The 24,547-nt window shown below is 41.3% G+C and overlaps 1 protein-coding gene across 3 annotated transcripts; it reads right to left on the bottom strand.

Moving 5' to 3' along the window:
• Positions 1-216: 216 nt before the first annotated feature.
• Positions 217-15,617, bottom strand: CCDC198 (coiled-coil domain containing 198). Of its 3 annotated transcripts, XM_087814187.1 has the most exons (8): positions 15,395-15,617; positions 13,053-13,135; positions 6,923-7,009; positions 5,614-5,715; positions 5,404-5,422; positions 5,097-5,158; positions 4,448-4,607; positions 217-452 (listed from the first exon to the last, which is right to left on the bottom strand). In XM_087814187.1, the coding sequence occupies exons 1-8, from the start codon at positions 15,615-15,617 to the stop codon at positions 217-219; spliced, it is 972 nt and encodes a 323-aa protein (XP_087670313.1). The 3 variants fall into 3 exon arrangements, with proteins under 3 accessions (XP_087670313.1, XP_016053754.2, XP_016053755.2); XM_016198268.2 differs by lacking the exons at positions 5,097-5,158; positions 5,404-5,422; XM_016198269.2 differs by lacking the exons at positions 5,097-5,158; positions 5,404-5,422; positions 13,053-13,135; positions 15,395-15,617 and adding an exon at positions 13,015-13,047.
• Positions 15,618-24,547: the final 8,930 nt, after the last annotated feature.

Genomic DNA, 24,547 nt, shown 5'->3' with positions numbered 1-24,547 from the left:
TGAAACAATACATGGCTGTTGTTTAAGCCCCTAAGTTTTGAGGCAGCTAGTTATGAAGCATAATTAACAAAATGTGTCATAACTGTTAATCAAAAGACTCCAAATAAAAAGAAAGTGAATTGGTTTCCTCAGAATAATTCATACAGTGACTTGAAGAGTTTTTACAGGAAAGTAAGCATTCAATGCACTGAGTATCTAGGTTAGTGAATAGCATTCTTATTCTCGATCAAAAAACTCATCAAACAGTGGGATTCTCTCTGTCCTGGTCCTCACCAGGGCTCGTGGTTTCTTCATGACTTTCCCCAACTCATCTGAGTTCGAGCTAGAACTGTCCCAGAGCAGCTGTTCCTGAGTCTCTTGTTCACGGAGCCATGTCTCCATTTTGCCAATTTTCTGGGGACAAAAGTCATTTCTTGAGTGATGTTCTAAAAATTCTGCATTCTGTGAATTTCCTACAAAGAGTTAAAAGTTCAATTAATTTCTTTTTCCCCCTGACAATGGTATGTTTGTTTAAGTGCCTGTGTTTGTATGGACACAGAATAATCAATTTGGTATTTAAAATATATATATACACATATAAAGGATTCCAACTGGGGAAGCATTAAAGATGTTTTTCTTTTTAAAAAAAGTTAAATCTTCTGAAAGTCACAAGAATAGTATAATACAGCCCTGGCCTTTGTGGCTTGGTTGAGCGTAGACCCATGCACCAAGAGGTCACTGGTTTGATTCCTGGTCAAGGCACATACTCTGGTTTCGGGCTTGATCCTCAGTAGGGGATGTGCAGGAGACAGCTGATCAATGTTTCGCTCTCACATTAATGTTTCTCTCTCTCCCTCTCCTTTCCTCTCTCTCTAAAAAATCAATAAACATTTTTAAAAAAAGACTAGTATAATATATACCTGTATACTCCAGTCCATCAACAACATTTTGTCACACAAAATTGATATATATTGCAATATATATACACATATATGTATGTATATATTTGTGTTATTACATATATATATTACACACATTTTTCAGTTGAACCATTTGAGAATTAGTTGCATTTCCCCCCAGCATACATCACCACAAATCTCCTAAGAACAAAGGCAGGAAGGAGAAAAGAAAGAATAAAAGGATAGGGGATTATTCTTGAATTAAAGGAGGCTGAGAAGCCCTGGCTGGGTAGCTCAGTTGGTTACAGCATCATCCCCATACTCCAAGGTTGCAGGTTCGATCCCCAGTCAGGGCACATACAAGAACCAACCAATGAATGCATAAACAAGTAGAACAACAAATCTCTCTCCCTCTAAAAATCAATCAATAAATAAAAAAACCACAAATAAAGGAGACTGGGAGACAAGAAAATAAAATGCAATGTATAACCCTGGATTGGATCCTAGATCTAAAAAAGCACAAACAGGGAAACAAAAACTAGCTATAAAGGGCATTATGGTGACAACCATGGATATTTATATGGACCATACATTAGAAAATAGTATGTATCAATGTTAACATTTCTAATTGTAATAATTGTATTGTGGCTATGTAGGAAAGTTGTCCTTGTTCTTAGAAGATAGCTTAAAGAAAAATACTAATTACATAATAGTACAGGTGTCCAGATAAGACCAGAATTGTGAGAGTGACATTCAAATGATGTATTTAGGGAGACACATCCCCTGAAGCATATAGTTATTTTCACTATAAGGTATCTGTTCCATCTTTCTTCAGTTTTGCCCATATTCCTATGCATTTATATGACACTTTACATTTTATATGTGCTTTTACACGTTTAGATTAATTTTTACATAAAACCTACATGGTGACATGATTTATCTTCCCATTTTACAGATATGGAAACTGAGGTGTGCAGAGCTTAAATGACTATAATTTAGCTATGATCTCTATTAAAATAAACCCACATAGACAAATATATAGGTAATATTTATTGAGAGGATACTGTTTACCAGGCATTATTCTAGGAACAAGAGAAGGTCCATGCTCTCATGGAGCTGCATTTAGTGAATGTACAGTTGGGGTTCAAATGAAAGGCTTTGATTCCAAGTCCATACTCTTTCTACCCACTATATTCAAATTGTGGCTTCTGGAAACTCAGGAGGCACATAAATATGTAAAAACTCATAGAATTTTAAGCCCAAAAGAGTGATGCTCACTTTGTAATTTATTATATAAATATATGTAAAGTGTGGGCGATTTTATTTTAAAGAGGCTGCAGAACGCAAAGACTGATTTTTATCTCACAAGAGACTTGAACTCTCACTTCATCTTCCAAAAGAGGGCACAAGAATGGGCACATCCAGCATTAAATCAGAGGAGATGGTACAGGGGGATCTTAACTCCCAGAATCCGACGAGCAAGTCTACCATCCTGGCCATACTCCACTTTTAGGAGAAAGCAAAGTGCACTGCTTTTAGAAGACAGGGATAGAAATCAAAGATGTGATTTGGGAATAAATGAAAAGGAATCGTTGCTCCAGCATATGCCTACTGCAGTGGTGAAATCTATAGGCTTTACAGAGGGCAGCCCTCTCTTGAAAGATATGGTTGAGGAGTCACCACCTCTATATTTGCAGACTTTCCCAAGGTTGTCCTGGATGGAGCTCTAGTCCCTGGAGTGTTGATGAGACTGTACACACGGGTGAGTGAGGGAGCACTCTTGGGAGTCAAATCTGGGGCATCTTCCAAAGGCTATGCCAATTTGGTGTTTTTTGGTCTGATCTCAAGCGATGAGCTATGTGTCTAACTGTAGCTGAGGGCACTTTTCTTGGTTGTTTTGCCAATGATTTTTTAATTGTAAAAGTTGTTTCTCTACATGACTACACAGCATATTTCATTCTGGGACTCGGGAGTATGGGTTAACTAGATGCTTCAAGTAGATTTTCAATTGTTCAGCTTGTTCTTATTTAATTAACTTATTGACTAAGCAACTTGTTCCTCTGAGCAGGAGCAGTATCTCTTTCAGCTGACTCTTCTGCCTGTAGAAGTCCAAGACCTCCAGAGGCGTGGACAGCATTTCCCTAGATCTCTCAGTGGTCAGTCTTGCGGAGATGGGGATTTGGCCCACAGCACGGCAATCCTTGACTGTGGGCGATATTATACATTTGCAATGGAGGGCTTGCCCTGGGGGAATACAGACAGGGAAAACTTAATGGGGCTCTAACTGGCGGGGCAACAAACACAGAGGTCATGGACACAGACATCTGTTGGAAGTCACAGAGCAGTCTGAGGCCACTGAGTAATCTGGCCTGGCTGTAGTGTGGGGGTGGGCGTGGGAGTGGCAGGAGATGAAGCCAGGAAGGGAGTTTAGACTTTGTCCTCAGGCTGATGGAGACTCACGGAAGGATTTTTTTTTAGCAAGACAGTGAGTTGGTCAGATTTGCATTTTTAAAGATTACTCCACTATGAGTGCAGTACTTGCATGAGAATCACTTTGGAATCTTGATAAAACGCGGGGCCTGATTCAGTAAGTTTGGGGTAGGGCCTGAAATTCCGAATTTCTAATAAACTCCCAGGTGATGCCGACCCTGCTGGTCTGTGGACGATACTTTGATTACCAAGTAGACCAGTGGCTCTTAAACTTTAGGGGCATCAGAATCACTGGGGTAGAGGGTGTTAAACCAAGTTGCTAAGCCCCACCCCTGCAGTTTCTGATTCAGTCACTCTGGCTGGGACCTGAACAAGTTCCCAGGTGAGGCTGGTGCTGGTGGTCTGGGGACCCACTGAGAAGCACTGAAGTGGAGGGCTGATGGGGGAGGTCAGACCCGAGTGAGGAGCACAGTCAGGAGGCTGTAGCAATAGCCTTGGTATGACAACGGTGAACTAAGGGTGACATGGGGGAGAGAGGGGAGATTTCAGCGCTAGGTGACATCAACAGGACTTTGTGACTGATCAGTTGCAAGGAGAGGGAACAGAAGGGCTGGAAAGGCCCCAGGTCTCTGGCCTGAGTGACACAGGGCACAGAGGCCTCACCACTGAGACAGTGAGCGGATGCAGCAGGAAGAGGCTCGGATTCAGTTTTAGACATTCTGCGTGTGCTGTAGGGGAGAGTGGGCTGGGGTGAGAGTATCTGCATATGGCACCAAACTGGCTGACACCAATTTGCTGGTTAACATTTTTTCCACGTGCTTCATTCTCTTTCACCACAAGATGAGGCTCTTTTGCCTTTTTTTGTTCCAGGGATGGAGCAAGGATTGCCAATAATGCATGTAAAGTACAGTAAACCTCTAAAAAGAAAGAAGCATCTTATTACAGCGCTTAACCTTCTGTCTTTTCTTCCCCACCATCCAAAATTACATGCTAGCATGCCCACTATATTCCGGGAAGTAAATATCAGCAAGGATCCAAGGCTATTTGCTGACCTCCCCCTAAGCCAACTGCAAGTTTATTTGATGATGTTTTAAACACTTGAAATATTTTATTTTACTGAAAAAAATTACATGACTCACCTGGACTTGGGTTTAAGGTTTCATCAGGGAACACAGTTAGAAAGTCATCGTCACTATTTTGGGGGATGCTGTCAAGGATTTTCTTGGCTGTTTGGTCCCTCAGCTTCTCCTTATTAGTCTTTGCCTCCCTGTGAAGACTTTTCTTCAACTCTGCTTGGGCCTGAAAATGATCAGTTATAAATTGTCCAAGTTCTGCCCGCCACCTCCGCCCCCAGCTACTTTCACCAGAATAGGTCCATGGATCAGCCACTTTGCAGGTTGTGTGCTCATCTGTAGATATCTGTGGCCCCCTAATCAGAACATGGTTCTCTTTTTCCTGTTAGGAGGTACAGAGATTTTCTTTATGCACAGGTTTGTTAGGAAAAGGGAGAGTATGCCCACAGTCTCAAAAAGGTGAGGGCTTCTGTTAAAGCATTTCTTTGTAGGCTAGTTGGTATATTTGGATTGCATAAGACAGTGGCGTTAGGCTTATTCACTAGAGTGAGAAATTTGGAATATGAAAGTTAGAGAAGCCATACTGTAAGTGACTTTGTTACAAGAGGTCTTTCTTTAAGATCATTCTATGGCATAAATTGTAGAGATGCCTTCGTATCAAATAAAGACCAGCTCAACTCCCTCCCTTTTACTAAACCAAGAAAAATGATCTAACTTCATTTTTCTGCTGGAGCCAGAAAGTCATAGAAGCAAGAGAGACGTGAGACCCAGATACATCCAGTGAGCACTGGAAACAGGAAAGACTTAGTAGGTAGCAGAGGGATCTTGTTGGTTCTTCCCAGCTCTAGTAGTTGAATCTTTGGACCCAATAATTAAATTTAAAATGTTAAGTAAAGACTGGCTGGTTTGGCTCAGTGGTTAAAGTGTTGGCCTGCCGACTGAAGGGTCCCAGGTTTGATTCCAGCCAAGGGCACGTACCTTGGTTGCAGGCTGCATCCCCAGCTCCAGGTGGGGTGTGTGCAGGAGGCAACCAATCGATGTCTCTCTCACATCAATGTTCCTCTCTCTCTCTTCCACTTTGAAAGTAATGGAAAGAATATCCTCGTGTGAGGATTAAAAAAAAAAAAAAAAAGACTGGAGATAAATGTTTAACTACATTCATGTGCCAGGGCAGTAATTATGTGGAGTGAATTTGGTAAATGTGACACTCAGCACTGTCTTCTCATATTTACCTCTTGTCTTTTACGGTTCATTTCCAGCATTTGCATCTTATGTAAATATTGTCTTTTCCCCGAAGTATACATTGGAATTTGCATCTTCTTTTCCAATTCGTGCTGCAAAAGATGACACCTCCATTAGTATGAGGTAACTAGTTGCTGCCTCTGCAGTCTTCTACTTGACATCCTTTTGGGAACAGAACGAGATCAATCCTCAGTCATAATCCACAGAGATCTCTCATGATATCAAAGGCAGACTATTGCAGTTCCCCAATAGGTCCTTTGTGTAACTACCAGTGAATGGAGAGGAGATTTGCAATGTGTGTGATGTAGTTTTTAAGGTTCCTGTGGAGCTTTGCAGACCTTGAATGGACATCTTTTCATATCTCATTTTGACAAGATATCACTTCCCTGTCAACACATGCTTATTACTCTTTTCGCAGAAACGTGTTCTGGTTTGATGAGACCTGCCTCTCTCTCTCCCTGTATCTTGTACCACTGACTAATTGTCTGGCTGTGAAATTAGAACCTATTTCTACAGAGTGTTCCCTCATATACCAATATAGGCCCTGGTATATTGCAGTTTAGGAAGGATGTAAAGTTGATTATTTGTGACTTTAGTGCCCACACTCTGGTGCATCATAAACTCCAATGGGACAGTGTAGACAGTGCTTGAGGGCAACCAGGGACAAATACACTCTCATTCACCACCAGATGTGTTCAGTGATGTTTTATGTTGCTCTGTGGACAGTGACTGTGTTCGCTGATGTGAGCCTCACAGGGAGGGGGCATCTCCCCAGGTGTTGTCAGCATCACTAATACGGCCTTGAGGATCCAAAAGTAGGGTGACATCTACCAAATGAGCCAGCGCACAGCAGTATCGATCTGGCTCCAAAATGAATCAGGAGTGGAAAGTGTTGAAAATCTGCTTCTACCTCTCATTTTACATTTCTGTATGAGGGGAGCTCTCTCAGCAGAGTATGACACGTTTATAGAAGGAAAGAGCTCTACTCAAGACCCTTTCCAGTATTAATTTTTGGTGCACTTGTTGTAAACAAGTCAGGAACAGCTCATAGATATGATTCATCCTGGAAACTGAGAACAAAGAGAAAGTTTTAGCTCAAGGGGAAGAAATGAAAGGCAAGAGTTATGCTGGACTTGGCCACAAATTTGAACACTTTCAGAATCACCAATTTTCAAATACAACTCTTCTGTCTCCTCTGCTTCTCCCTCTTTCATTAGGAAGCAGAGAAGGGCCCCGGGTTCACCTGGACAGCCCACCCTGCAGTTATGCCCATGCCCTCTGAGTACCACCGCAGCTCACCTTTGCTTTGCGAGTCGTCCTGGCTTCTCGCTGGCTCAGGAACCTTTCAGGAGTAACTGCTTGCGATAAGTGAATGGGTTCAAGCTTCTAGAAGTCCAACATTTAGAGCATTCAGCATTCCTCGAGCAATGAGATGATGAAACATAAAAGCCAGACATTAAACTATCTTAGCACTTGTCACAAGCACCACTTGCTGCCTAGAGTACACAGAGAAGGCGGCTTCAACCGGATTGCAGTCATGTCTGTGCAAAAGGCTTTTCTACCTCTCTGGAGTTTTTTGTTCTATTGCAGTTGTCAGTGACTTATTGATCTAAATAGTGGTCAGAGAGTTAAAAGACTAAGAATCCTTTTCTATCTGCATCGAGAGACCACGTCTAAATTATCAAACAATAAGGATCTTAGAGTATTAAAGATGAAAGAGGCACCAAGAAGTTTCTTTATTTTATTCACCCCTTAACCACTTAGCTGAACTCTTCTGGTCCTTAGGGAAGTGACATACTTTTAAGATCCCCAGAGAAGCTCCCTCAGTTGCTTCAGTAATCAGTGCTGCTTATGAGGCACATGTAAAGCGAACATGCAGTGTGCTAACAAATCTTAGACATGGCTTTTTCTAACGGGGGCTTGGCTTTATGGGGCAGGTGATGTGGGAGTTTCAGGGGGTCACTAAGGCTGGGCAGCAATTGATGAACCAGTGGCTCTGCATCCAGCCCTACTTGCCTCAGATGACTGAGTACCCTGGAAGCTAGAGCACTGGGAGGTGACTGAATAGGCTGGGCCCGAAAGGCTAGTCTGACCACGTTGACATACAGTTGAGGACCTGGCAGGTCACGGAGATTATTCTTCACTCAGTGAGTTCTTATTGAACAACTGCTGCAGGTCAGGCGTGGAGGTACAGTGGTCCACAAGAGTGGGCATGGGGAACAAATACAGGGTATTCTAATGATTTCCTAGGCTGGGGGTCACTGGCCTCCACATTGTCTGAACAGAATAAAGGAACTACATCAAAATAGACTGTAGAGAATTTGTGGAACGTCATTGAAAAACTGAGTGTGAACAGGCCACCTATTTAAATATTTTCAGCTATTTAAAATAACGTATCCATAGGTTCTTAGAGCCAGGTTTTTCTTTGAAAGTATGAATAGAAATATATATTCTTCTATTTTCAGCCTCATGTTATCTGAACCTGCAGTTCTGATAAGGGTTAAGTCCTCAGGTACTCTCTCCAGGCAAATTCTTTCTTCCTGGCCATTGAAAAGAACCTGAAGGCTCACACTGTTTCTCCAAAAAGGACACTAGATGGCAGCAACTAACATTGCAAATAGGATCCCTCTGTTAAATTGTTGGCACTTGGCCTGAGAAGCAATCACTGCAGGAAAAATTGTTGGAAAATTGGCTTCTCAATTTTCAAACCAGTCAAATGAAGTTGCCTTGGAATTCTGGCTTCCTAGCAATGTTCTTTTCCCTGCCTGGGAAACGAGGTGCCCCACTTCATCATCTTCAGGGAGAACACAGTCGGAGGAATTACTGGAGAATTGGTAGAATGTGAGCTATTTTTGTTTCATGACATAAAAAAAATGATTATGTGTCTAAAGATTTCTGGATTATTTGGCTTCTCGAATAAAACAAATTGTCAGACTAACCAGTTGAAGTGTCACATAGGAGACTTAGGACAGGAGATTTTGGTGACAAACACTAACCTGAGAGGGTTGCTTCTTTTTACTAGTAGGAGTAAGGGGGGCAGGAGCAACGTGAAGAAAGTGTAAAATTAATTTGGCATTGTGACTCAAGGATGTGTCTCTAAGGCTCTGGGAGAAAGGTAAAGATGTCCAAGATGGACTTGGAGCAAGAAATCGTAAGGACAAGGAGGAATTTCTGGTCAAGTCATTGCAATGAGTTCACATGTTAATAACATTCTTTGCTCCAGACATATGTCAATGAAAAATAAAACAGAAAACCAAAAAGACATGGTCAGGCTATAATGCAAGATATGTATCTCCATGGACCAGAAAACAGAAGAGAAAACTTAGGGGAAGCTGATCAACAAGACGTTTAGGGCTCCTGATGGCTGCGAGTTATTTCTGCAGGTTAAATGTGGCCTAAAAGTATTCCATACAAGATAAGAAACTAGAGCCCAGCTCACAGTTTCAATTCAGGGGTTGAGCTGTTTTTCACCTCTTTCCCTGGTGAAAAGAGTTGCATCAAAATGTAAGCTGATAGATGTACCAAGAAATAAAACTAGAAAAATTACACAAGACTCCTGTGGGAGAACGATGAAATATTATTGAAAGATCTAAAAGAAAATATGAGTAAATGGAGATTTATGCCATGTTGATGGTTTAGAAGACTCAATACTGCAAACCTGGTTAATCTTCCCCAAGTTAATCTATTAATGTGTCCCAATCAGAATACTGACAAGGTTTTTCTTGGAACTTTGCAAGAAGATCCAAACCCCACATGAAAGAGCAAAGGACTATGACTAGCAAAGGCAATTCTGAAGAAGAATAAAGTGAGGGGACTTTTCTTATTGGATCTGAAGGCTCAGCTTGAAGTTACATAGTTGAGACAGTGTGGAGTTCCTGTGGTGATACGAAGGAAGCCAACGCAACAGAGGACAAGAGAGTCCAGAGACAGGCTCATGAAGCTCTGGAAACGGGATATACAATGGAAGTAACATTTCAAATCAATGGCCAAAGAATGGACGATTCCATGAAGAGTGCTGGGACAGTAGATTAACCAAATGGAAAAAAGTAAAATTAGATTCCCACTTCACACCTGCACACAAATGAATTTCAGATGGATTAATACCTAAATGCGAAAAGTTAAATATTATCAATTTTAGTAATTAAAAAAATCTATATGAACTTGGGAAAGATAATAATTTAATTAGTCAAAATACAAGAAATACAAAACAAAGATTGAGAAATTTGACATTAAAACTGGAAATCTATGTGCGTGTACACACACACACACACACACACACACACACTCACGCACACACAACAAATGAAAAAGCTAACCATAGACAAAAAGAAGATATTTGCTACACATGTAACTAACAAAGGACCAGGTCTAAGATATATAAAGAACTCTACAAATTACAAAAGGAAAGATAATAGAAAATGGGCAAAGGACTAGAAAAAGTAAAGAAAGGGAATAACTTAGTGACAAATTGTCTAATACCAAAAACAACACAATGAAACCGAGCAGGTCAGAACTATCCTTCTCTCTCATCAGCAGTCTTCATGCTCATCTTTCTCTCCTCTCCATTTATTCATTCGAGATTTGCTCAAAACATACTTACTGATCATCTATTATGTGCCATGTACTGTTTTTTTAGACAATTGCATATGTTATTGAAGACAGACAGAGATACCTGCTTCAGTGAAGATTATATTCTAGCACTGGGGCTGGGGAGAGGGCAGGGAGGCGTTGAAGAAAATAAACAATGAAAATAATATATAAGTAAATTGCTTGGTGTGTTAGATACAAATACATGTTGGGGGTGGGGGGGGTAGATGGTGAAGGGTCAGGGCAATCAGGAGTGCTAGGCTGAGGGTTGCACTTGTCAATGGGTTGTTAGGATAAGCCTTCCAGGGAAGGTGAGATTTGAGCAGACCTTTGGAGGTGAGGGAGTCATCTGAGATTACCTGAGGACACACTATATGGGGGGGGGGGGGGGGAACATCTCCATCCTAGGCTGGACCTGAGGTGGCTGATGAGAAGGTGAATCAGGGCAGAAGGGACAGTGATGGTCAGCTCTTCAACATGGGGCAGGCACATTTGCTTGAGTTTCCTGGAAGAGGCTTTCAGGTCTAAGAAACTCCAAGTTGGAGAGAATCTTAGTTCATGACCTGCTCTTTACTTGAGGGTAGATGTTCAGTAAGTAGAAAGTGCCACATATGCAACTCAAATTATTTAAGGTGCAGTTAGACTTGGTTTAATGATTGAAAATACTTTTAGAATTTTCTCTGGCAAAGATTAGGCTATTCATTAGCATGTCATGGGAACCCAGCATTTATTATTCTCTAAAAAAAACCCATTTGTAGTGGAAAATATGCTGAGTCTCATTTGTGAAGATAATTACAGTTGATATTTTTCAGTTATCTGCCAAGTTCCCGGTGACTTCCCTCTTCTCGGGGAGCTGCCTTCAGAATCTAAGGTGGGGGACTTTTCTGCCTACATTTCCACTGCATGAGTACATCCTCTGGTCATGGCTCATTGGACCAAAACTGGAATCATGAGCACAGCTGAGCCAATAAGATTTTTCCCCAGGAATTTGGAATTGGAGCCAAGAGGGCCAGGCCACTCTGTTTGACTGGAACTATAAGATGCAAGTTAATGGTCATATATCACCAGTGGTGTTAAGGAGCTGAGAAAGTCGATTTGCAGGGAGAGAGTAAAGCAAATTCCTAGAGAAGAGCTTAGGGATGACACATAGAGAGCTCTGCCTTTCAGGTTCCAAGGCACAGCTCTTCCCTGCAGTCCAGGTACCTCCCAACTCTTGGGTTCAATAAAACACTCCTCTCTCCTTATAACCGACAATCACATTGGTTGTTTTGGTTGATCGATTGGACTTCCAATATAGTGAGGCTACAGGTCTGTGGGAGGGAGAGCACTCTGATTTTTTCTCCCCACCAGGGATAATGGGTCTCATTTCATTCACCTGTTCATTCACTCACAAAATATTGTGGGGTACATATTAAGTATTAGTGACTGAATAAGACGGTCTTTGCACCCAAATAATTCATTTGCCTTTTTTTTTTTTTTTTTTTTTTTTAAGGTGGTTGGTTAGGATGTGGGGATGTAGCCTTTGAAATACCAGACTTCTCTTCTTGAGCCTGATGGACTTGACGGACTCTTTTAGCTTATTTAGGGTTGATAGATATAAAAAGTACTTTGTGAACTGCAGACTGCTACACACTTTCCACTGGTTGTGGTCACATTTCCTACTGGAGATATTAAGCTAGAGTTTCCACAGGAACACAGGTTAGATGCACTCCTTTGAAAGGATGCATTTGATTTAGGAATAAAGCGCAAGTTTTAAAATTGTTCAGTTTAGCTGGAGATATGCTCAAAAATTGTAAATCAACTTATTTTTCATGAAACAATATGTTGAGGTTTTTTAATAGTTTGGGAAAAGGTGCTTTTTTTTGTGACCAAAGAATATAATCACATCAAATAATGATTGTGAGCTTTGGGAGAACACAGGTAAATAAAGACCAACCAAAACAGAAATAATGCCTAACAAGTGAGCTCAGACACACCTGGGATTGGTCCAGGCATCTGAGTGAACTGTGTAGCTGGTGGGATTTGTCCCCTATTATTTTTCAAATGTCAGTGACAGATCCTGCTCACAGGGATGACCCCCCTCCCTCTGGCCCCCAGCCCTCCTTTCAGCTGGTGCTTATTTCCAAGGACCCGCTCGTATTTCTTTCCCCTTCTAGGATGAGAGTTCTTAGAGTTTACAGTTCTCTAGAGAAAATTCATTAAATATTTATTAAGGCGAGTGCATTTAAAACTCTTGCTTTGCTGCCTTAAAATCTAATGTCCTCGATTCCAGCAACCAGGTAACAGAACAATAAAAGGTGAGGGACAGAAGAGCTGTAGAGATCATCTTTGCCTGGTTAAAGCAGGAGCTTTGGAGACCTGGTTGATCTCTGGCCTCTGTTGTCCTTGCTAACTCTCTGAACCATGTGTATAAGGCAAAGATAATACTTCCTCTCTCATGGAGGGGTATGAGGATTAAATGAATGACACAGATCGAGTTGTCTAGAGTGTCTCTGACTTGTAGTAGGTGGTAATTAAATAGTGGTAGCTATTGTTGTTATTAGTGTTTATTACAGGTGATTTCCCCATAGTCATCCCAGCTAATCGGTGCAAACTTCAGGTCCTTTGAGCCTCTTCAGACCTGTCTTTGGTACTATACTTCCTTCTTTTGGTGGTAGCCTTAAAAGTGAAATCATTACAAAAGAAAACCTAATGAAAGATGGCCTTTGCATTGATAACATTCTCTTTAACATTGTTGTCATTCTCATTTGCTTGGTCCTTGTCAATAACCGTCTTTTATGATTATAGTTAAAATGGGATGTGACCATTAAATTCCTTATGAAGCCTTTTAAAGTCATCTTACTTGCAGTCTTCGGGGTGGATGCCTTTTAATAATACTTGTTTCTCCCTGTTCCAGTGGGATGTCAAAATACATGTCTCTGGGCACTTGAAGGATTGGGGGAGAAGCAAGAAAAAAAACATTAGAAACAATTTATTATTAAATTAGGTTGACAATTAGTTTTTAGATGTTGTTAACACAATTTTGTACCTTCTTTGTTATATATTTCTAACCTATGGGTAGAATGTGGAGATGAAATATATAAAGCAGGAGCCCTACATGAATGCAAATGTAAAAACATTAGCCTAGACCCAGGATTTAATTTCTGCTTTCCTCATTTCTTCCCCAGATTGATATTTAGAGGAAGATCTGCACAATTAAAAATGTATTGATGACAAATGTTATTCAAGCACAGAATTTGGCATGAAAAATAGAAATTATTGATATATTTTAATTTCTTGAAATCACCCCAAAATAATATAGGAAATCAGGGTAAAATATAGCTTTAAGAAATGAAAATACATTCTCTTTTTAGATGAAATAGATGAATAGATATTAGGTAGAGGTGATAAAGAAATGGAGCATGAGCGTGTAATAGGAGTATGCAATGCTGAGCATTGTATGTTCCTAATTAAATAGTTCCCCTAACCAGGGAAAGACATTCCCGAAAGTTGCCACTATAATACAACATGTCAGTATTCTTTCTTGATAAAACAACGCAGGGCTAAACCTAAATTGTTAGGAAACAAAGAGGCCCAAGATCTTCATTCTGAATTTGATTTTTTAGCTTCCTTGTCCTGGGTCCTTGGAGCTCCTGCCATGACCAACACTGCATGGATGAAGCTCTTTTCCTTTCTTCTCAACAAGCTGGAAGCATTCTGATTTTTAGGTTCTTGTGTAGACTATTCTACAGTTCCACTTTGCATTTTAAATGGAAAAATTCCTGGGAAAGTATGACATTTCAATGATCACGTTAAGAACTTTCCTGTGTCCTTATTTTCTTTTAAGAGATGCCGGCAGAGTGAGCAAGACAGAAATAACAGCAATGGCAAAGAAAAAGACGTTGGATTTAGCAATCTAAATATTTTCAGCAAAATTTTCTTCAGTAGCCTGACTACTCCATAATTATATACTATGATTTGAGTGATATCACCCCATTATTTAATTTGATTGTCCTGAAATGGCATAGACAGTGCCAGGTAGTTATTTTTACCCCAGTTTATAGTTAAAGAAAACTGAGGAAGTAAATTGCCTGAATTTTAGTATTTGGTATTTGGTGGAGCTGGGGTTAGAATACAGTCCCCTTTAAAATAATGGTAGAAATGCTCACTATCCCCTAGTTATTTATTTTTAATGTGATTTTGCCATTTCAAAATGGGACTCTAATCTATTAGAATCCGCTTTTACCATTCAGTTACCAAAATCTTAAAACTCTGGATAAAGGGTTTAGATTTTTTTTAAAAAGGAATTCTTCAATAACATTAAGAGGAAAATTCTCATTCATATCCTTAGGAAGCTGAAGAACATAAACAACCTAGGTCATATAGAACCAACCAAAGGTTGTCAGTTACAGAAAGTAGCCATGAATGTCATTCTAGGTAAGATTTACTAGGTACCGAAATAGAATCTAAGGCTTTCTGGCCCAGGTGACCAATAACGGGAGTTTGATAATGTGTTATTGATCCAGAATGTGAGGAAAGGAGAAAATTACGTACATATATATGTAAGTTTACACTGTGTATATATATTTCTCTTCCCAAGTTAGAATGTCTTGTAAAACATCCCAGGATAATTTATAGCCACTTCAGGCTCAGAGCTTCCTATCACAATGGGAAAAAAATTCTCTTAGTTCTGCAGATGACCATGAAAATATGGGGTTAGGGAGAGGGTGACTCATCCACTCATCTGTGCTGCAATAAATCAATTTTGTTTGGGGTGGTTTCAAAATTCACATTAGAATGAACTCCTACAGGGCTGCTTTCAGAACAAAGCTCAATGCATTAAAGGCTGGAGAGGATTTAAATTTAGAATCTAAATGAAACATACAATCTTCACAGTCTATCACACCTTTATCTAAATAATTTTAATTGTCTGGCAAAGCTAGGTATAAACATTGAAAGCACTGTAAGCTGAAACAAATGATTTTTCCTTCTCACATGGAATGCTGAAAAGCCCTTGATGCAGTTCACACACCCATTCTAATGTCCCCAGAGTAGTTACAACTGATATTCAGTCTCCCACTGAAAGATGTTCCCTTATATTCAGGAATATAGAAACTTTCTGAGATTATGGGTCTAGACAGGTAAATCAATCAATGGCTCCCCTTGGCACAAATACACAAATCCCATGCTGGGCTTCATGTTTACCTGCAGGATATCTTCCATACCAGGTCCCTCGCAGAGGCGGCAGCTGCCCTTCCAAAGCTTTAGTCCGGTCCTGCAGTCTTGCCAGTGAATATGTGCTCCTTTCTTCCAGGTTCTGGCTGAATGCAAAGTCCATAGGGCCAGGGGAGGGTGTCTCTTCCCCTTTGTTTTGCAAAGGTGCTACTTTGGTCACTCTAGGGTGAGCCTTGGAGTGGCTCAGGCCCATTGTACATGAAAGAGAGTCAAAAGAAACCCATGAGGGAAACGGTGTGGGGCCTTTAAGGTGGGTTGTTTTAATCAAGGTATTTCAGAAGTTTACCCCAGCTTTACAAAGCAGCTGCTTCCTTCGGAACATCTTTGTAGGTCTACTTCACCACACACTAACCCCTCTGGCCACTTCCAGGGAGGCCGGTTTCCATGGAGACGTCCCTTCAACTCCCACTTGGCCGTTTCAGACCCAAAGAATCCAGTTAAACATTGACTTGGCTATGCTACTTTCTGAAAGACTCGGTGGTAGGAATAGAAAGCTCTATTGATCATTAAACAAATCTCTAACACCAGGAAGGCCATTAACAGAGATGGAGAGTGGAGGTTTGGAGAAGTCTTAAACTTGACCCTTTCGTTGCGTGTACCTTTAAACGCCATCTGTAAGCACCACCAATTAAGTAAGAATAGTTGGATCACCTCTGGACACAAGGGGATGCATGCTAACCATCTAGGGCTCTGTTAATCTTTAATTTTAATTGAAGAATGTATCTTCTAAATGGGTAAGGAGGCAGCGGAATGGCTAAAGTAGCTTGATATTTCTGTCAATAACTTGATTTTCCTTTGACAGAGAGAAATACATTACAGGGGGATAGGGAGGCAATAGGAATCTTTCCTGAAGACGGGGGAACAAACTTCTTGAATAAATGGTTCGAGTAAACCTCGAGTTTTAAAAGATAATCTACTTATTATGTTTAAAAAATAGGAAGAAAAGCACTGGAAAGAAATGTGCTGAAATGTTGAGTGGGGATTTTTGAATGGTGGGATTATGGGTGATTATTATTTTATTTTTTTATACTTAGAAGCAGAACTCACTTGCAAGTTCTAATTGTTCACTTTCATCATATCCCTGTAGAGAAGCTCAAAGAAATTTATTTTTCATTTTCGCAAAATTCATTTGCTAAGAGGCTAACTGGGTTTGGGAAATCTTGATAACCAATAGAGTTCATCTAAAAAGATGTTTGAGTTTAATTTTTTCCCTATTGAACTCTCTTTGCATTTTACAACAATGTTCTCTGTGGCAGAGAGACTTGTAAGAAAGATTCATATATTAATAGTATCTGCAAACAAAATTACTGCTGGTGACCAGAGCCTATTTTAATGATAGAGATTAAGATATTTGAACAATATCTAGCCAGATTTATTTTTGGATACAATCAGCTTAAGTATTTCTAAGGGGAGAGGGAAGTATTGAAAATTAACAAGTGAACTAGAAATTATATGGGGAACTGTGGACTTCGTGGATCCTGACCAGTGAGAACTCAGCTCTCATTTTTTGCTTTTCTATTACCTCATTTTGAGAGACTGTTTGTGTGGAGAGTATCAGCCTCTGTAGAGGAAGTTGAGGAAATTATTAAAAAAATGAAGACTCACACCATATTTGTTTCTCTTTTTATTACTAGCCACTGCCACACTTTGTAACTTGTGCAGATCACTTAATACTTCCATGCCTCAATGTCCTCATCTGTAAAATGGGGTTAACAGTAATTTATGAGGAATGAATCGATTGATTCCATTTATAGCTCTTAGCCAGCATTCTCCTGAGGAAGCACTGCTACATGACTACATGTAATAGGACAGTCCGTATTACCTATTGGTCAGAATCCACTAAAATAGACATATTCCTGTCTAAAGGAGTTTACACCTAAGTACAGAAAAGTCCAATGAAGAAAGGGGAAGTTAGTTGAGTGTATTTAACAACAGTGCTTAAGGACTATCATTGAAAAAGATGGAAGAGGGCATAGAGGAGATACATGGTGATGGAAAAAATAATAATAAAATAAAATATTTTTTTTAAAAAAAGAGTAAAGAAAAGTATTTATGTGTTGGAAGAATTTTTATTAGAATAATGATAAAAAATAATTTCAATTTCATTAAGAGGAAAAGGAGAATTTACCATCACCTATAGTGTTATATATAAGATATAATTTCTTAACCATAACTGTAGAAAAGTGTTAAAAAACTCTCATCTACCCAAATCTTGCCCCCTCCTCAGACTATCTGTGCTATTTTATAAGGATTCCTCCCTAGTTCAAGAATGGTTATGAATATGCATGATTGCGTATAAAAGATGATAAAACACGATGTTGTTTTTAATAGTCATGAATATGAAATAAGAATAGAAGTTTATAAATCTCTTAAGATGAGGCAGAGAAGGGATTAAAATTTTCTAAACCTGAAGGTAGTGCCCAGAGAAGACTTTACTGAGACACAGGGCACAGAGGAAAGGGAAGGTGGTGGGCGAAGAGCAGGAACTGAGCCCCGTGTGCTATTCCACGGGTAGGGACAAAAGTCGCCAGTTTGCAGCAGCTCCAGGGGCAACCTGACCAGAGAGTTCCCAAGGACTGTCCTTGCACAGGCTCTGGGTGCTCTGAGCTTGCTTTCCTTGTGCAGAGGACCCTTCCTTCAGACTTGCCGTGAGCTAAGCACCTGCTGTCCCCCTCCTAACCCTCTCCTTCAGCCTTCCCATCCAAGGGCAGGGGCAAAGCTACAAAGCTGGGTCTTAGCCAGAAATCGCTGCTTTCGTTCTTGGTTCACTCCTAACTTGGGCAAAACTGTTAGGAAAGCTTGTTTAGTGGATTTAAGTTTATAGTAAACTCGATGCATGGTCATAGGGGATGTGTGAATTTTTCTGCTCTATAATAAGAGAAAGTTTACATTTGGATGATGGAGGGCTGGAAGTACAGTTTGGTGTCAGAGAGTGGCGAGGTGCCCTTTATACTTCCTTACCACCTTTTATAGCCTGGTCTAGCCTGATTTACACTACAACGTCTCATCAGAGCCAACAAGACAGAAGTTTCCCCCAGGCCCCTGTGGGAAACATTACTTACCTTTGTTTATGGGATCATGATTTGATAGCTCTTGCCTCAGTTTTGATGGACTTCCCAGGCTCATCCACACTCTCTGGATAAGATCGCTCTTGGAGATACCGAGCCTGGGGGAAGAAAGGTAGATTTTTCTGCAGGTGGCTCACCAAGTACTAAGTGAATCAAACAGGTAATAAAAGGTGACTGACTGCAATAGTAGTAGCAGTAGCAGTAGGTTCCAAGCAACGCCAGGCAATGTGAAACCACACAAATGCTCAATGGCTGTGTATATTCATGAAGAGTAAATTTTAAACAACCTAATATTAGAGAAATGGTGTTGTTGGTTTTTTAAAAATGGACTATGGATATACACATTCGGATGTTTTATAGTAGGCAGGTGATGACTGCTAAGATGATTTTCCTTAGGGTAGGATGGTGGTGCTCGGTCAGGCTGGTTAAATTGCCTTTTGATCCTTCAGCATATGGTTTTCTTGGGAAGGGTTCAGACGGAATTGAAAACAACATGTGTGTAAACCTTCCTTAGGGTTGAATTTAATTTCACACATGGGTTAATTGTTACGCATTGACCATTCAGAAAGTGGTGTTTAAATCCTAAGTGTTTAAATTAGGATTAAATTATGCTTCTAATAAAGTTACAGCCTCTTCTGCAATTGATGTGTAGTGGATAAGCCATCACTAGAGGCTCTTCAGCAATGTGAATTATGTGTTTGGATGCCAGCTAAGCAGAGTTGATGTATGACCTAGCTTTAATTCCTCCCAGTGATTATTTCCCTCTGTATTTATCCATACATTGGGTGGGAGGGTAACAGTGCAGCTAGGCCTCCTTGGTCTGGTATTGCTGAAGCAAAACAAACGGGAAAATGTGAATTGAAGCTTCTTGTATAAACTGTGAAATGAGATCAGTTGAATCAAATGTATATCTTTACCCTTTAAATGCAATCTGCAAGTGCATCATTGAATTAAATGCTAAAACCAAACCATCACATACCTGCTACTCTGAAGACAACCAGTGCATGAGTTTCTTAAAATGCATTGCTAATGGGTTTAACTTAGGCCAAAGACTTTTTCTGTATTTTATTTCTTATTGGGAGAACATCAGCCTTTGGTTATAAGGACCAAAGGTTTCCCTTTCCTTTTATTTCCTCTTTTATTTCATTTATTTCCCATCAAAGGTAATGCCACTCTCACTGCTGTGGCCCTCTGTCTGACAGGTCCTCCCTCCCTCCCTCCCTCCCTCCCTCCTTCCTCTATTACATCTTAACTATTGTCCATAGATGTTTGTGTTAAGAATTTACACTGAAATTTAACTTTTAATACATATTCTCTGTCTGGTCTAAACACTCATTCAGGATATAAACCCAAATCAAATAATATGCACTTTTTCCTAAGACAAAAGGCCTACTCTTTATTTATTTATTTATTTATTTATTTATTTATTTATTTATTTATTTATTTATTTATTTATTTATTTATTTATTTTATATCTTTATTGACTTCAGAGAGAGGAAGGGAGAGGGAGAGAGAGAGACAGAAACATCAATGATGAGAGAGTCATTGATCAAGCCCACAACCCAGGCATGTGCCCTGACCGGGAATCGAACCCTGATCGCCTGGATCCTAGGTCGACACTCAACCTCTGAGCCATGCCCAGCCAGGCAAAAGGCCTACTCTTACTGATACCTACTGAAACCAAATTTTGAGTCCCTTTTTTTAAATTTTTTTTTTTTTTTGAGAAATTTAACTGTGGACTTAGAGGTGAAGATGTGAGCTTCTAAATTTTAAGATCGCATGAGAACAGGGTGGAGAGAAGTATAGTAAACCAGATGTCCCAAAGTTCAGGGTGGGCCAAAGTGGCCAGAGTGAAGCTTTAGTTGGAGTCATTGAGCTAATTGGTAGCCTGGCCATTGCTAGTGCCTAGCTCAGGAATCTCAGTTGTCATTGGATGTAAACTGAATCTACTCTGAGGTCTTCCCAAATCAGGATATCTCCCTCCTGTGGGAAAGTCGGTACTTTGAGCTTCTAAAAATTGCTTTGAAGCCCTGGACGGGTACTCAGTTGGTTAGAGTGTTGTCTTGAAACAGCAAGGTTGTGGGTTTGATCCCGTCAGGCACATACAAGAATCAACCAATGAATGCATAAGCAAATGGAACACCAAATCAATATTCTCTCTCTCTCTGGTCCCCTTCCTCTCTCTCTCTAAAATAAATCAATAAATAAAAACTTTAAAATTGCTTTGAGGTGAAATTTAGAGGACACCAAATAAAGAGACCTTCCCCAAAGATTTACCTTTCCCTTCATTCTCTCTTTTATTCCTTTTATTTTCCGTCAAATGTAATGCCAAGCAACACTGAGATACCACCCTCACTGCTCTGGCCCTCTGCCTTCATTTGTCCAGGTGTCCAGGGATCTCGAACTGGCTCAGGTCACTTGGCAATGCTATGAGTACAGAGGCTTCCTGCTACCTACGCCTGAGCTCCTGCCAGTACAGTCAGGCGACCACTCTGACCTCGTTTATTATTTTCCTTCTGGGCAGAAATTATGTTTCCCCGATGACATCCAATTTTAACTCTATGATCTCTTTTGGGGCTCTGTAGGGGTAACTTCCTGCTTTTTCCCTCCCTCCCTCCCTTCCTCCCTCCCTCCCTCCCTCCCTTCAAAGATTTTCTAATATTAAACTGACTTCCTTGCTACCAACTTATAGCCTAATAAAGGACACAGATCTTGAAATATCTTGCTTTAGAACAAAAGAATAATAGGACAATAGGCTCAGACTATTTCATCTGCTTCATATAAGAAGGGGGAAAATGTTGCCCAGAAGCGTCAGGGGTCTCAGGTTCTACTGGAAAGATTTTCCCAAGGGCCTTCCATCATAATGCCCACTTGCACCCGCATTCTTTCTGAAGTTGTTCCAAGAGCAGTGCGCAAAGTTTTGCCAACAGTTTGGTGAGCTGCCTAATCTTATTGCTGTGGCTTGTCCTGGGTCTCCTCAGCATGCCCATGGGCACTGCTGCTGAAGTGAGGGAGGGGCCAAGGATTCTGTTACTAGAGCTGTGCAGCTTCCCACAGGTCTTTTCCAGGGATTTCTCAGTTTTCCTGTGGAAAGTAGGTCCCCCGGTTCTGGACTCACAGGCAGCCAGATGCTCCCTCAGATCTTCGTCTTTTCTAGATGTTTCCTGCTATAACTGGCATGCTGCCCCCTCCAGGATTTTACTCTTAGGCTTCAGATACCTCCAAGCAGAAAGCAGTAGCGGATTTCTATGCCATTGTTTGTAGCCACAGCGGCTGCAGTGGATAGGCTCTGCATAACCAAGGGCCAGGGTGTCTGGGCACCTCCAGCTTTCTTGCCTGCTGCTCCTGTTGGGAAGCAGGGTGGGGAGGCTGCTGTCCAGGAGAAGCTGGAGGCAGCCCACTGTGGGGAGCGTCTGAAGTGAAGGAAACCCAATACTTACCACTCTTACTGGGTTCAGAATCTAGCACTGCTGGTGGATAGCAAGGGGTGGGGCAGAGTTTGGATCTGGAATGATACTGAGAGCTGCAGTTTAGCGACCACTTCAAAGGCTTCCTGCTGCCCTTGGAGTAAAATCCAAACTCATTCATGTGGAGTCTTGGGTTCCCTCAGACAAAGCTTCTTGCAAGTGTTTTATTTGGGAGGTGATCCTAGAAAACACAGGTGGCAGGTGGGGAAGTAAATCAGGGAAGAGAAAAAACCTAATAGAGTGGTTGTTACCTAGTTTGTTTCACCCTGAGTAGAACTTAATCCTGCTGTAGATTTCCAGGAAACGCAACTCAGAGACATCCCACCAGAGGGGCGAGGGAGCTGGGACATCTATACCCCTCCTGTCTGTCACTGGTTGAGAACTGATGAGGGGAGGAAGGAGGGGGTATCAATTCCCTGGTACTTCCAGCTGGGCACACTCTTGGGCTCTAACAGTGAGAGGAGCTGAGACACAGTGATGAGGGCTGGCAGTCTGCTCTGAAACAGTGAAGTCCCGGGACTGGGCAGGGCACCAACAGTGTCTGCGGAACATGCTGAGCATGAACTAACAGCTGCATCTCAGACTGCAGACAGCCTTGGCCTTTGTCTAAAAAGAAATGGAAAAGAGGCAGCCCCCTTTGTATTTCCCTAGACCCAGCCTGGTAGAGGCTTTAAGACCTTGTCTTTTCAGGTTCCATGTGGAGAGGTCAGGCCCTGAGGGCTACAGAGGTTTACCACCCAGGAGGTCAGGACAGGAGATGTTGGCACAGAGCCGAGGACAACAGCAAGGCTCTTGCCTTCCTTCCAGGGCCAGGCAAGTGCAAGAGGCGGCCCCTCCTCTCCTGCACTTGCCCAGGTTCATTCCAGATGAGGCTGGTCCCCTCTTTGTCTCTCATGCCAGCTGCCACAGGTCCAGAACAAGCAAAGAAACTGTCAGTTTCCATTTCCAGTTATGTCAAATGGTTCTATTATGCAATCAGATCTGGTTGAGGCCCAAAATAGAACCCAAAGCGCCAAGTGATCTGATGACATTCCCATGCACTCTGTTCTCATTAACACTCTGGGCCTGGTGAGTTGTCCTACAACATCCAGATGTGTCCTGGGGCTGGAACTCCACAGGGAGAGCCCAGGGCTGAATTACTGCAGCTGCTTCCTTGGGCCCGGAGGCAGTCTCCTTTGGCAGTGCTTGTCATTTTCGCTGCACCATCACTACATTTCCTTGACATACGGGTCTGGGAAAAAAGTTCACAGCCCCCCCCCCCCCCACTCTGCAAAAGTGAGATACAACCACTAATAATTGTAGTTTGCCCTAAAGGGCAAGCAGAGGAGCTTGGAGCATGTGAATGCTGGGGTAATCCACCTAGAAGGGACTCCTAATATCCTTTCCCCAGCCCCCGAATCCTGCTGGGTCAGCAAAGGACATATGGAAATATCCCTAAGAGAGAAAAGTAGTTCCCCAGACTTTCGATCACACTTCTGTTCTTATTTTGTTTCTGTAGGGCAGGGGGAAAAGTCTGCATGAAAGAAACAAGTTTTTAAAGAAGAAAGAAAGATTTTAAGGCTCATGAGGATACAGGTGAATAGTGGAAAGCTGGCATGGGCAACCCTGTGGTCAGAGACCAGGGAAGTTGGAGTTTAGAAGTTTAAGATCCAGGAAGACTGCTTTGTATTTAGAGGGACAGAGCCCTAGGAAACAATGCCATGAAGTTAGATCCAGAGCTGAGGAGTGACAGCTCAAAGACACAGTAGGATGGGGACATGCAGCAGTCTAGAGACAGGGATGGACTTCAGGTCCATTGAAGAGAAGAGAAATCCTTATTTTGGGAGAACTTATAGCTTTCATTTTTGTCAAATGTTTTAGGAAACTTCCAATCTTACAGAAGGCCAAACCCCTTCAAAGCATAGTCCTATTAAAAACACTGAATTTTATCTTCTTGAACCAAGATTCATGTGATTCTCATCTGCTTTTGGTTATTTACAATAATAATAGCAATTAGGAGATTGTGAGCTTCAGCTATGTACTAGACACTCTACCAAACTTCTTAAACATATTACTTCATTTAATTCTTACAACAACTATGATTCTTACAACTGTGATGGCAGTCCTATTGGTAAATGGGGAAATGGAAGCTGGGAGAGCTGCTACCCAGAGCCCCACAGCATGTATTCACTAGGGTATGAATTCAAGCGCTCTGGCTAGTCTAGAATCCTAGCTCTACCTGTCTCATTGCGTAGTAAATCATAAGTTTCTGAAGAGTAGCAACTACACCCTACCCTCCTCTTTGTACCAGCCCTCACCACCATGCTCTACACACTTAACACAGAACCTTTCATGTAACAGGCGTTTGTAAGTGTATATTGGAAGAATGGATATCGTACCGGACTTCCCCTCTCTTCTGCCCAGGCTCTGGGAAAGAACTATGGGTTTCTAATGAGTGCCAGATCTTCAGAATAACATAAAGAGAAAACATTCATAAATTCTCATTAAGCTCCTTAATGAGTTTTATGATAAGCACAGAGAAGAAAAGCAGTAACCAGTCTGCATCTTGCAGCTGTTAGTCTGTAATTGTCTTTATTGTCACGTACATT

Source organism: Miniopterus natalensis, chromosome 1 (genome assembly GCF_054644295.1).
Source record: "Miniopterus natalensis isolate mMinNat1 chromosome 1, mMinNat1.hap1, whole genome shotgun sequence".
Taxonomy (NCBI): domain Eukaryota; kingdom Metazoa; phylum Chordata; class Mammalia; order Chiroptera; family Miniopteridae; genus Miniopterus; species Miniopterus natalensis.
Note: the sequence above shows the minus strand (reverse complement) of the source record. Positions and strands in the feature narration are given on the sequence as shown.

Excerpts from the sequence above, each read along its gene's own strand:
- CCDC198 (XM_087814187.1), bottom strand. The coding sequence starts at position 15,617 with ATGGGCCTGAGCCACTCCAAGGCTCACCCTAGAGTGACCAAAGTAGCA. Across the intron at positions 4,608-5,096 it reads GGCTCCAGCAGAAAAATGAA|GCCCAAGCAGAGTTGAAGAA; the intron begins GTTAGATCATTT and ends GATCATTTTCAG. Across the intron at positions 453-4,447 it reads AACCTTAAACCCAAGTCCAG|GAAATTCACAGAATGCAGAA; the intron begins GTGAGTCATGTA and ends AACTCTTTGTAG.